General features: G+C 42.4%; 1 protein-coding gene across 2 annotated transcripts in view; it reads right to left on the bottom strand.

Annotated features, from left to right (window-relative positions):
• Plxnc1 (plexin C1) overlaps nucleotides 1–13311 on the bottom strand; it is a 142589-nt gene that overhangs the window by 39019 nt on the left and 90259 nt on the right. For both annotated transcript variants that reach the window (XM_074084126.1, XM_074084125.1), the window contains exons 15-20: nucleotides 11928–12030; nucleotides 9022–9123; nucleotides 8622–8725; nucleotides 5233–5271; nucleotides 4871–4995; nucleotides 3943–4141 (exon numbers count right to left, since the gene is read on the bottom strand). In XM_074084126.1, the coding sequence (XP_073940227.1) occupies nucleotides 3943–4141; nucleotides 4871–4995; nucleotides 5233–5271; nucleotides 8622–8725; nucleotides 9022–9123; nucleotides 11928–12030 (672 nt within the window). The remainder of the gene's footprint in view (nucleotides 1–3942; nucleotides 4142–4870; nucleotides 4996–5232; nucleotides 5272–8621; nucleotides 8726–9021; nucleotides 9124–11927; nucleotides 12031–13311) is intronic.

Below are 13311 nucleotides of genomic sequence, written 5' to 3'. Positions count from 1 at the left end.
TTCTTCCTAGTCTGGACCAGAGCTAGTTCCATGTCCACTAAGGCTCTGCCCAAACACTCAGGCCCATACTGCTGGCTTCTATCTCCAAACCTGCCACGTGCACCTTTCCCTGGGTGCAGGGTAGGATGGGCTGTCTCCATTGCTGTTACTGAAATGCCTCAAAGGACGTAAGCGGGCAGCTGTGTGTTCTGCTTTTGCTGCATCTTGCAAGGCACGTAGCTCTGGGCCGGCTTTAGAGCACTGGCTAAATAATAAGCTTCTTATGGTCCACAGACATTAGTCCCACAGGTGGGGGGAGGAAGACCTGCAACCAGGATTGGGGAGTCCAAATGCCTTCGTGAGGATGAAGAGCAGCCCCATGGCATGGGCTGGAAGCAGCAGTTATGAAGTCAAGCTTCCCATCCAAAGTGTCTAGCTTTCAAAGGAGTCCTCTGGCTCTCTTGCCTTCTTTCCCCAGAACAGGTAAATTACCGACAAGCTGTGTTTCGTCTCTCACCCCCACCTTGTCCCTTCCTTTGTACTTACTGTAAGCACATTTGGTCTCCCCAGTCTGATGGCTTCCTCAGAAGGGGTATGACCCCTTCTGTCATCCCTCACCACACATGTTCCACCTTCCCCTTCATTGAGTCTCTTCTTTGGTGCTGGACAGAGGGGGATGTTCAAATTTTTCCAAGGAGGGGAGGCCAAGGGGACCGTCCATGACATTTAATTCTCAGAAGAAACTTCCTTTATTTGGTGGTCATAAGCTCACCACTCTCTGCTCTTTCCCTCCACCCACTTGGGTAATGTCCTGACCACTAACCTAGAGCCACTTTGTCTTCCTTCCTCCAGCACAGATCAGATACTCTGCTGAGTGCCTTTGTGTGGGGGCTGAATGTGCCTGAAGAGGTTGAATTGGGGGCAAGTGGACTCTCCTGGGCTGTGTGGAGGGACAGCCACTGACTCAAGGGCCTTCTAGTCAGGATTCTCCAGAACTCCTCAATGTAGGGCCTGACTGAGATGGTGACCATCTGGCCTTATACCCCCACCTGTGCCCATCGTTCTAATCACCCCAGAATCCTTCAGGACTCTCCTTAAAACTTCCCATGCCTAGGCCCTTCTGGGTCCCCCAGTGTACCTACCCGACTGGAATCTCTGGAGAACAGGCCTAGGCATGACAGTTTTGAAACCTTCCCAAAGGCATTCTGGACCACAGGGGTATTAAGTTTCTTTATCACCACTGAACACAAGGTGTAGGTGAGCACACCTGCTGAGGACGTGCCTCCCCTCCCCCAGGGGCTGGACTTAGGCACTTGGTAGCAGACGACGGCTGATTCTATCTTCTTAGCACACAGAGAGGTGGCTAAGAGCAATCAGAGCAAGTTCTATCTATTCTATATGCCTTGATTACCCTAAATACAAAATGGCCAGCCCTCAGGACTATTAAGGGGATTGAATGAGATAGGTAAGCAAAGATCTTGGCATAATGTCTGGAACATCCTAGAAGAGGCAGGCCTCAATGAATGGCAGTTATTATTATTTTCCCACCAGGCCTGGGAGTCTTGACCTGGAGGTCATGGAGCTAATGTCACCCACTCATCATCCGTGGGACAGGGCAAGAGGACTGGGGCAGTCAGCATCTCCATCATGGGGCACCTGGGTGAGGGTGCCAGGCCCTCCCTCCACTGCAGAGGGAATTATTCCCCTAAAAGTGAAAGTATTGCCAGCTGGCTGGATGTCACTTCCTCCTGGGTGCTGCGCCGCCCCCTCGCCCCCCGAGTGCTCAACACACTCTTGAATCAGCACTGAGAAATCCTGACCCAGAATGCATTGCTCAAGGAGGCTGCTTGGGCTTGGAGCCCAGATTTTCTGAATACCTCACCCCTCTCATGCCCAAGAAAGCCCTTGAGAGCTCAGAGGCAGAATCACAAGATCCTGGTAGAAAGAGCTAGAAAGGAATTTAAAACTAACGGCCACACCCCTCATTTGATGGATGGAAATCAGATGCTCAGCGGGGAAGGGCCATGGCCAGAGACACGCAGTCAGCTGAGTTGACCTTGGAGCCCGATCTTTTTTTTCTTTTTTTTTCATTTTTCTTTTATTATTCATCTGTGCATACAAGGCTTGGTTCATTTCTCCCCCCTGCCCCCACCCCCTCCCTTACCACCCACTCCGCCCCCTCCCTCTCCCCCCCCTCAATACCCAGCAGAAACTATTTTGCCCTTATTTCTAATTTTGTTGTAGAGAGAGTATAAGCAATAATAGGAAGGAACAAGGGGTTTTGCTGGTTGAGATAAGGATAGCTATACAGGGCATTGACTCACATTAGTTTCCTGTGCATGGGTGTTACCTTCTAGGTTAATTCTTTTTGATCTAACCTTTTCTCTAGTACCTGTTCCCCTTTTCCTATTGGCCTCAGTTGCTTTTAAGGTATCTGCTTTAGTTTCTCTGCGTTAAGGGCAACAAATGCTAGCTAGTTTTTTAGGTGTCTTACCTATCCTCACCCCTCCCTTGTGTGCTCTCGCTTTTATCATGTTAGAGCCCGATCTTGTAAGACTCCTGGGCCACACTCTTTCTGCTGCCTCCAGAGCTGGCAAATTTTAGGCTTACCAGACTCCTCCCAAGAAAAGCAGGTGATAAACACTGTCTCAGCAGGACCTGAATGGGGCAGGAGTCAGCCATTGAGGGCCAAGACCTGGGACCTGGGTGAGAATCTTGCCATTTCTGCTTAGCATCAGTTGTGGCTGAGATTGCAACTGTGGGAAAAAAAGATGCTTGCCCCAGAAATAACCACTCCCTTCCTCCCCAAAGCCTAGCATGATGGATACCAAATAAACAGAAAAGCAGGCAGATTTCATTAATCTTAATAAACAGGCATTGCCTTGGGAGAGGAGAGAGTCAGTAAAATTTTTTAAAAAAAATTATTGTGCATCTACTTGTAACATTGCATTAAACATTAAGCCCAGCCTATTTAAAGTGCTGTGTTTGAATCTCAACTTAAGTAATGCTGTTAAAACCTGTGGCAGAGCAGTGTATCTTATTCAGAGTTTAATTAGATTTTGAAACTAGCTGCAAATACACAATTATGCTGTTTTGCTACAATCTGGATGGCTGGTGAAATTAAAGAAGGAAAAGAACCTTCTGTACCGAGGGCCGCATGGGGCCAAACAAAAACTGTGTTCCAGAGAACACCCTTATTCTCATATTAATATTTTATCATAATGGCCAACATTTATGGAGTGCTTACTGAATGTTAAGCAATCGCATACATTTTCTCATCTGTGCCTTAAAACAGTCCTAAAATATTCTTCTTTTGTTGATTTTACAGGTTAGACACTTTAGTAAGTGGCCAAGTCTACGCTGGGACCAAGCTGTGGGTGCCAAAGGTAGCTCTGTTAATTGTGGAATCAGCAAAACTTGCATTTGAAAGATTGTAAGGTTTAATTAAATTATACCCACACTCATTACAATCACCCCAAGAAAGTGAAATCGGAGGACAGGAGGCTCTTTGGGGATTTGCTTTCACATGGAACGGCTGGTAAGAATCGACTGCTGTTAGCTTTTAGCATACTGGTGGGTAATGGGTATTCATTTCTAAAATGTTTCAGAAGACTTGAAAACAGTTTGTTCTGGTTGGTGTTTGAAATATTCCCTCATCTCACTACATTTTCTTAAATGGACTGCTGAGGCCCTGGGCCTTAAGTAATGGCAAGGGTGATGAGGTAGGCTCACTCGAAAAATCTTACCTGAGGAAATTCTAAATGGGTGACCCTTGCATAGGCCAGTTCCCATCAAGACAGTTATTATTTCCCCTCTGTCTGCTCCCAGTAAGACCAGGATCAAATGTAGTTAAATGCTGACACCATTGAGCATTCTGGACTTATCTGGCAAAGACACCAGTGTCTGCTAAAAATAACCCCCTATTGTCTTACCTCTGACACTGCCCAGGCATTCAACACCTACCCGAAGAAAACCAGACAGGCAGACGGACATCCAGTTTGTGAGCAGTTTTTCGACCACAGACTCAGTACGCCTTAGCATGAGTTTGGGCTGCATATTGCTGGACTGTTCCATCAGGTCCCTGGTCAGCACCTCCAGGATGCTGGTCAGGTAGACCAGCTTGGTTTGCAGTGCGATGGTCAAGAAGGAGGCAAACAGACACCTGTTTGAAAATAGAGCCTCAGTTAAGCATTGGCTCTGGGAATGTCCTAGAGAAGCTCACTGGGAAAGGGGCTGCTGTCTTTTACTTTGTTTGCTTTTTGTTTAGATTCTAATCTCTTCTTTCCTTAAGTCATCATAACACACACCAACGTTTTTAACTTCAGGACATTTTCTGGTTTACAGTGCTTAAACTAGAGTGATAACAAGAAGTGAGTCTTTTCCCCAAAATTTTTAGGGTGTTTTAAAAATTAAAAATAACACTTCTGCTTTTTTTGATTAAGAATTTGTTTTTTCTTGGTGTCGGGGTTTTTCAGGGGTTTTGGAAGGGGTTGTTGTATGCATGTGTGTCTTCAAGACAGAGTTTGTGTTGGGGTCATTTGATCTGACGTGCAAATGGCCTGTCCTTAAAGAAACCTCATCAAGCCAGGCTGGGCCTGTGGCTCATACCTGTAACCCCAACTACTTGGGAGAAAGAGATCAGGAGGACTGCATGCAGTTTGAAGCCAGCATGGGACAACAGTTTGTGAGACCCTATATTAAGAATACCCAACACAAAAAAGGGCTAGTGGAGTGACTCAAATGATAGAGAGGCTGCCTAGCAAGCATGAGGCTATGAATCCCAACTCCAATACTGCAGGAAAAAAAAAAAGAAACCTAGTCAAATACCTCTGGGAAAATGCGTGCTCTGTGTCTGCTTAGGACTTTCAAAGTATAAAAGCATCAAGAATACCTGTCCTTCACAGAGAAGTTCTTTTGTTTTTCAAGGGTATGGATGACAGTAACCAGGAAACTTTTATTGCAGATTAGGGCATCCAAAGCTGTGAGACTTTCATTCTTGTCATTGGCATCTCTGTTCTAGAAAAAAACAAATGAACATAACATAACATAGCATAATAAATATAATATAAAAGTTTTAAGTTAGAAAGATCCACAATGGGTTTTCCAAGACAATGAATTATTTAATATTGAATTCATGATCCAAAAAACCCACAATAACAATTCCAAGTAATCATAATGGCGATGATAATGATGGTGATAACACTATGAAAATCAGGCAGTCACTGAGCTAAAAATGAAAACGTAGAGACTTACATGCATATCTTCAGTGAAGATGTGTGTGAAGCCACCTGACTGAGAGGAAGGAGACACTTTTATTATTCATAACATCCAAAGGAAATGAATAGTGTATTTTTGTTATAAAACCCAAGTCTGTTTTAATAAAGTAGAGACACTATTTGCTAATCTGAAGAGCCCCTGGGCTGTGCTTGCTGCATATCCTCCAATACATAATAAATAATTATTCAGCGCTCAAAAAACACCAGCGAATTCTGAAAGCCTCTAAGAATAATTATCATCACACATCAGTCCCATTTTTGATAGGTGAAGGTATCACTGTGCACTTTAAAAAGAACTGACTCAAAAGTTAAAGGAGTGGTGGTTGAAGATTACGCAAATGTCAAACCACTCCTGGAGCAACTTGCCTTGTAAGGATAAACCCTAAACTGTGCTGATACATCTTCACAAATCTGAGCCAAGCAGCATCTGCTGTCTCAATATGCACGTTAAAAAAGGGTAGAATGGGGTGCAGGCCTGGTTTTTTCACAGACTGGACACATGACTTTGGACAAGTGATTTAACCTCTCTGTGAGTAAAATAGGAGCAATAATAATTCTGACTTCAGAGGCTTAGGGTGAAAATGAAAGGAAGGCATGCTGAGTGCATCGTAAGTGCTCCACATCACGATTACTTTTTAAAATTCCTAACTTGTGGCAACTAAACCCCAATGCTATTACCCCCACTGGTTTTGAAAAATATTTTTATGCATTATGCTATGTGGCTCCTAAACATAAACTTTGAAATTTGAGTTTTTAAAAATGCATCATAACTCTTATTGGAACTAATGAGTACATTTTAAAAGCATATTGGGTAATGCTTTGAATCAACTTGAATGAAAACATAGACTCAAATATTCAGGGCTTTTTTTCTCTCTTTTTTACAGTAATTGAAACTTTGGGCTATTTTTATAACATAATAAATTTCTTCTGCAGAAATCTTGTTTCATACTTTCTAATTTGTTAGCCCAAACAGAAGATCTCAAACTATTTTGGTCATACTCTCCCCCAGAGAAAAAGTAAAAAACAAGAACCTGGGTTTGCATGTTCTAGTCCTTAATATTTTCCTACTGAATCAACTTCATATAAATGACCAGTCTAACACTGTTGATTCTTGATTTTAAACAGTGAGGTGCTTCTCTGCCTTCTGTATTCTAAGACTTTTTTCCTCCTTTCATTCAAAATTTCCTGTTCCAGGAGCTTAGATTCTCTGCTTGCCCTTAGTTTTTTATTTTCTTCTCTTACTTTCAGAAAAAAAAAAAAAAAAAAGGAGCCAATCTAATGAAAAGCAAAGCTTTAAAAGCCAAAACCATCAGGCAGGGCAGAGAACCAGGTTGCTGGTGATCCCTTGGTCGCCTTTGAGAACCTACAACCCCTCTGCGTTCTGCCTACTGCTGTCTGGTAGGGGCTGATCAGAGAAACCCTCCTCCAACACCCAGGTTCCAGGTCCAAAGACTTGGCTCCTGATCAATAAGTAAAGCGCTTAATTAATACGAGGACTTATCTGCATCCTGTCACGCATTTTAAATGGAATTGTCCTAACGGAAAGTTGCTGTTCTCTCTTTTCCTAATTATTACAAATTCAATTTTGACTTAGCTTTTCTTGATAGGGTTCTGACAAATTTACACTTGTTTCTCCTTAGGGCCTCTCTTTTAATGGCTCCTTCTGATTTCAATTTTTATGACTTTCCAGTTGCCTTTCAAGATTACATGTAACTCTGAGTTAAATCAGTTTGATTCCTTACAACTTTTTCTCTTTTCCTAAAAAATGCAACATTGTTGCTGGCTTCTTTTTTTTTTTTTTTTTGAGACATTCAACTTGCGACAGTGTTTCTTGACACTCATCAGTCTGTCTTGCTCTTGATTACTGAATTTAGAAGATAGGAAATTTTCTTTTTTTAGGCCACAGATTACTCCATTCAGCTCTCAAGGGTAATCATGAACTGTAAAAGCCTACACAGTACTCATGTTGATGGCTGAAATTTCTGTTATTTTATTGCCACTAAATTCTTAATGGGAATGTCAGAGAGAGCTGGGAACTAGCACTCATGACGTAATGCTTGTGGAGGCCCTGTGTCATCCTGACCTAGGGATTTGAACTCCCTTCTCCAGGCAGAGCTGCCATAGAAATGGATGAGGCAAATCTTAGTGTCTGGTATTCTTGGAGGATAAGTTAAAAAAAATACAAGAACAAAAAGTTGAAGTCTTATTTACAGCCTTCTTGATTTACAATACCAGGGCTTATACTTGGTCCAAGATATATGGCAGGTGTTTTTGGAGGTATCCCAACCTCTAGACACAGCCTCACATATCATGGTGACCACTTCTAGAATTGTGAGAAGCTAAAAATTGCTTATTGCATGTGTCTGGGTTTCTGAACTTTAGGCTTCTGGCCAAATGTAGCTGAGAAGCTTCTGGTAAGATGATACAAACTCTCTCCCTTGGCCTGGAAAGATTTCAGGCTTTGCTTAAAAGTCTAGATTTAAATGTAGCATTCAGTGTTGATATATTCCAGAGGTTGGGATCTCTCTGTGGTCATAAGTTCAGGACCAAAAAAAGAAAAAAATCAATATGGTGGAGCTGGGATATCGGGATGTGGAGGTGATGGGACAGAGAATGAGTGAGTGAGTACCTCACCAAAAGGCTTGGGAGGGTAAATGAAGAAGGCTGAGTGAGTGAGAGGGTGGGTGAGAAAATGGAGGTGTCAGAACAGAGGCAAGACCCCAACCCAAAGGGCTCCGTAAACTACTCCTCAGAGTGCTAGAACAATTAGTCAACCATTTTGTACAGCTATTTCTACTAAATGAGGCCAATACAAACTGACCAGCTAAAGAAAAACTGTCAAACGGAACCATAAAATCTCTATATTGCCAAAACTGCCCGTTACCAACTCAAATTCCATGTCTGTACATGGAAAGCAGTAAAGGTCTACTTTCCTCCCTTTCAGCTGGTCCTACTTTTCATTTCCAATTGAGAAGTAATAGTGAATAATCTAGAAGCTACAATGTAAGTCAGGCAGATAAACACAACAAATTGGCCAGCCCACAATTTATTGATTTTTAAATGAATTAGCTCACTTCCCAGCTACAAATTCAGTTCTACCCTGGTAGTAAAATAAAGCAAAAAATCATCACTCTGAACTTCTGTCCCTCTTAGGTTTTTGTTACTGGACAAAGAGTAATCACCAGAGACCCTTTGATGGTTTATACCCTAATCAATGCAATTAATAATTATCCTCCTCCCTGTTCAGCTCAACCTTAAGGCTGTGTTTTGTACCAAGTGTATTATCTGCCATCCCTTTAGAAGTAAACACCTTCATTATTATTCAAGACTCAACCTTACGAAAATGATCAATGAACGCTCTTTTACCTCAGGGAAGAAAGTTCTCAGAGCAAAATGTTTATAGTCCAGGAAGGGAATGGTTCCAAAACTATCAACCACATCCAATTTATCCATCTGCAGCTCGGCAAAGCCTGAAAAACAGAATCCCAAGAGCAATATTTTAACTCCACAAACAATGGATAAGATCTGCTGCTGTTTTGTCTAACGTGGAGTATGACCTTGGTTTTCATTAAAGAAGAAACAATAGATAATTACTTGGCTGGCTGCAGAGAAGAGCTGAAATAAAACACAGCCAGGCCAGGTCCTGCTGTTCAGTTGTCTTTTGTTACACAAACAGCTCTCATTACATGGTCCTCTCTAAGTAAGGGTGAAAATTTTAAAAAGTGAAATAGGCTTGTTTTTCTACAAATAAGATTTTAGAGCCTACCATCACGTATCTCCTTCCTGAGTTCACTCTCCAGAAGCTCCAACTGTTGGCTCTGTTTGCGACTTAGCTCCTTCGATTTATGCCTGGTCACCCCCACGGCCGCTAGGGAGACAGAGATGCTGGGTCAGATAGATGCATTAACTTAAAAACAAAAATGAAAAGGAGGAAAAGAAGCAGAGGTAGAGAGACTGAGGGAGCATGAGAACAGAAAATACCATTTAAGAGCTGGATTTTATAAAAGGAAAATTTCCCAGTGAGCATCATTCTAAGGTGAAGCATACTAAAAGGCAACAGAAAAAAAAAATTAGCTCATCTTCAAAGTGAAAACTAAATCAAATAACCTTTGCTTGTAACCAAAGATCCCAGTTGACCAGAAAGCAATGAAAGAAGTCGTTTCCCTACAGCCACAGGCCACTTATGTTATTGTTTCATTCTTTTTTCAATGTTTCTAAATATCCCTGAAGAAATCAAGTTGTGTGGCAAATGCAGAAGGAAACCACAGGTGCAGGGCTGGCTACACCAGCCAAACTTGCAGAGTCTTAACAGGTGACATAATGGGTGAGCCACAAGGAGCCCCATCATGGGGACATTGCTTCCTTTTCTACCTCATCTTACTTCAAATCATGCTGTCAGGGAAGTAAACTCAATGGATTCTATAGCATGGGCTTAGGTCCCTGCTTTGTCATTTACTAGCTATGTGACCTTGGCTAACTTCCTTAGCATCTCTGTGTCTGCCTATTCTATGATGGTGAAAGGATTGTGAGAAGTAGCTAGCAGCCAGGTGCCGGTGGCTCATGCCTGTAATCCTAGCTACTCAGGAGGCAGAGGTCAGGAGGACTGAGGTTTGAAGTCAGCCGGGCAAATAGTTTGAGCCTCAGTACTGCAAAAAAAAAAAAAAAAAAAAAGCTCACAGAAAACATATAGAACTTAATCTTTAAAAAGAATAAGTACTCAACAACTGTCAACTATCATTATTATTCTAGAAAGTCACTCTTTTTTAAATATAAATTACCCAATAGAAGGGCTCCACTCCCAGTAGATGTAAATGATGCTGCAGGAAAAAAATTAAATACAGTCCCTTACTGGACTTACTTAACAAGTCAACGGTCCTAACCATGATATGCATTGCACATCTCCAAGAAGGACTGAATGGACAGTGACTACCCAATTTACTTGACTAGGAAATCCCTTCTCCAGGCCTAATCACTGGGACCATGGTTTCCCTGGCTGCACTGTGAACAACACTGGGGGAGGCGTGTACAGGGAGCTGGCAGGCCCCGTCTACACAGCAAAAGCTTTTCCTGGCAGAAGGTAGCAGGCTTAGGCCAGGTGTGGGTAGTGTTTTCCCTGATCGATGGACTAAAGCATATATTTAACCTACTGATGACACATGCCTTCTGGAATGTGTAAGAAGGGGATGAGAATTTTTAAAGAGCTCTGCAGATACAAACAAAGCAATGTGTCACATTTAGCCCAGTTTACTTAAGGTAAAGTAACAAGCTACCAAACAAAGTGAAGGGAGAGCCATACATCAGTCAGGAAAAGACCAGAGCTTTCTAGTCAGTTATAAAGAGGTGAAGCTGTGGTTTGTGACACAGATTACACTTCACAGTGGATTCTCGAAACAGGGCCCAACATTTGTACTTTATATAGAACTTTCTTAGATGAAGCCAAATTCAGGCAGGACTTTATGAAACTATCAAGCCCAATTTTTAGATCCCAAATACAAGAGGGTGGGAGGGGAGGGCAGCAACTTAGGGAGAACATAAAAAGTACCTAAGTAATCACCAACAGGGCAAAAGAGGATCCTGGAAAAGTGACTATACTTCATAGGGTCAGTTATTCACTCATACAAATCTTTCCCTTACTGGATTGGGAATTACCCCACAGAAAGAACCAGACCTTAAGTTATCTCTCAATCCAGAGATTTTCCCAGTCATCAGCACCATGATGGATGCTCAATAAAAATGAGGTAAATGGACAGAGATGAATGAATGAATGTGGGAGGGAGAGAGCAAGGAGATGGAAGGAGACACTGGCACCTGCCTCTGTTAGCCTAGAATGTTAGAATGTATTAACTCAACAAGTAAAAGGGCTCCATTAGTTGGTGAAGAAGAGCTCTTTGTCAAAGGAGGAGAGGAAATAGAATAAAAAGCAGCTCAGAACCAGAGGTCACAAACTAGATGGCTTCATAGATACACAGGGGGGTTGAGAAGTCTAGATGGAGACAACAGGGAGTGGTAGAGAGTTTGGTAAAAACCCAGAGGAGCACAGGTCCTCTCTCAAGGGGATAGCTGTTACAAAGCTCTATCTAGTAAATGAACACTATGGAAAGACTGGGCTGCAATAATTCAGGTCTTTCAAACTTTCTGAAAAAAAAATTAAACCATGAGCTACTTAATTTTTAAGTGTTGTCAATCTCTTCAAAGTTTAAAAAAGTGCTGTGGGGATCAACAACACCCACTGATGTCCACACTACCAAAGTCCAGTTCTGCCAAGAAATGCAGGGCCAGGAAGGAGTGGGAAGTGGAGTTCAGTGGGGTTAGGAGGAAGGATGAGGTGACCAAATGTAGGACTTGAATCCTAGAAGAATTCAAGTTCCAATCCTAGAAGGATTCTAGGGTAGAAGGTGATGGATAATTCACCACTATTCAAAGAACTAGGGAGCAGTGGATGACATTTCTAAAATGCCAACACATCTTCTTTGTAATCTGACCTTTTATTGATGAGACATCCTAAAAAATCTTCAGAAAGTCCTCAACATGCAGCTATTATTCCTTTCCCAAAGTTATGACCTGGGTTTTAACCCATTAATACTTAATGGAAGCAAATGGCCCCGAAAGCTGCCTGCCTAAGGAGAGGCTCCAGGGAATAATTTCTCGGACCAAATTAAACAGGGCACTTACCAAAAATGACAACCGCTAGCAAGACAGGAAGCACAATCAGAAAATACCAAGTAGAAGGAACCGATTCCTGCTCAACATAGAGCTCCAAGTTTCCCAGTTTGACCTGATGGGACAAAGGCACCATTAGACCCAGTGGTGCTGAGTATCAGATTTATGTTGTAAAGTACTCCTAAAGGGTTTCCTCCAACAATAGAAAAAGAAGTGATGGGCTAGGTAGGACACCTGAGTTCAAATCCCATCTCTGGAGCAGATGAGCTCTGTATCCTTGGGCAGAGGAAGAGGAGTCATTGTGCCTTAGTTTCTTGATGTCTGTTGAGGTGTGCTGGACTGGACCTGGACATTGAAAATGTTGGCTCTCGTTGTCCTGAGGTTTTAAATTACAGGAGTGGGCCAATAAAGAGATAGAAGTCTTCTTCCTTTTATTCTATGGGGGCAATTAGACTTTTAGCTCTTCTATAGCTTGTGCTTTGCTGTCCTGAGCAAAGCATTCAGAGGTGAAGGCCAGTTTGGCAATGCTCACCAGATAATCTCAAGGGTCTTTTCCAGTTTTAGCATTTTTTTAAACCTATTTCTTATTAGCATACATTAATAATACTCCAAAGTTTCATTGAGATAATGCCATAGAGGTGCACAGTGTACTTTGAACAAGTTCACCCCTCTATTATAACCCCTCTAGCTCCCCTCCTTTTTCAAACAGTATTTGGTGGATTGCATTATGCTTATTTCATCCTCTTCACATTTTTTTTTTTTGCTACTAGAAATTTCATAAAACTTGAAAAGGGAAAAACTGTACAGCTGGCCTTCTTTTCCCATTGATGTGCATACAATCATTCAGGCGTGTATGCATCTTGGAACCACGGCTGCCCAGGGAGGAATGCAGCAACGTGGCTGGGGCAGATGGTGGACCCAGGCAGCCCAGGCTCTCACCCTATACTGCTGCCTGTGCTCCTCACCAGTGCAGGATTTTGACTTAGCTCACCATTCCATCCTCATTCCCCCATCTCTGAAATGGGATGTGAAGGGTTGGTGGACCCACCTAATGCATCACCCCCCCCCCAAACCACCTGCTTCATTTTCCTCTCAAAAGATTGGCCCATCTATCATCTTGTTCTCTTATTTTCTTAGGTAAGCTGCATGCAGACAGATATTTGTGCTTGTTTTCTTCTGTGCTGTGTCCTAGCCTAGCAGAGGTGCTCAGGACTATGTAGTGAATGATGAAGAGCGCTAGCATGAAAGGTGGAACACTGGCGTGTCCAGTTGCTATTTTTGATTTCATTATATTATTACAGTTATTATTATTACCTCTTTTACCATACAGGTGAACAAAAGGAGACTCAAGGAAGTCAAGTAACTTACTTAAGGCCACACACCTATTAACCAATGC

Source organism: Castor canadensis, chromosome 8 (genome assembly GCF_047511655.1).
Source record: "Castor canadensis chromosome 8, mCasCan1.hap1v2, whole genome shotgun sequence".
Taxonomy (NCBI): domain Eukaryota; kingdom Metazoa; phylum Chordata; class Mammalia; order Rodentia; family Castoridae; genus Castor; species Castor canadensis.
Note: the sequence above shows the minus strand (reverse complement) of the source record. Positions and strands in the feature narration are given on the sequence as shown.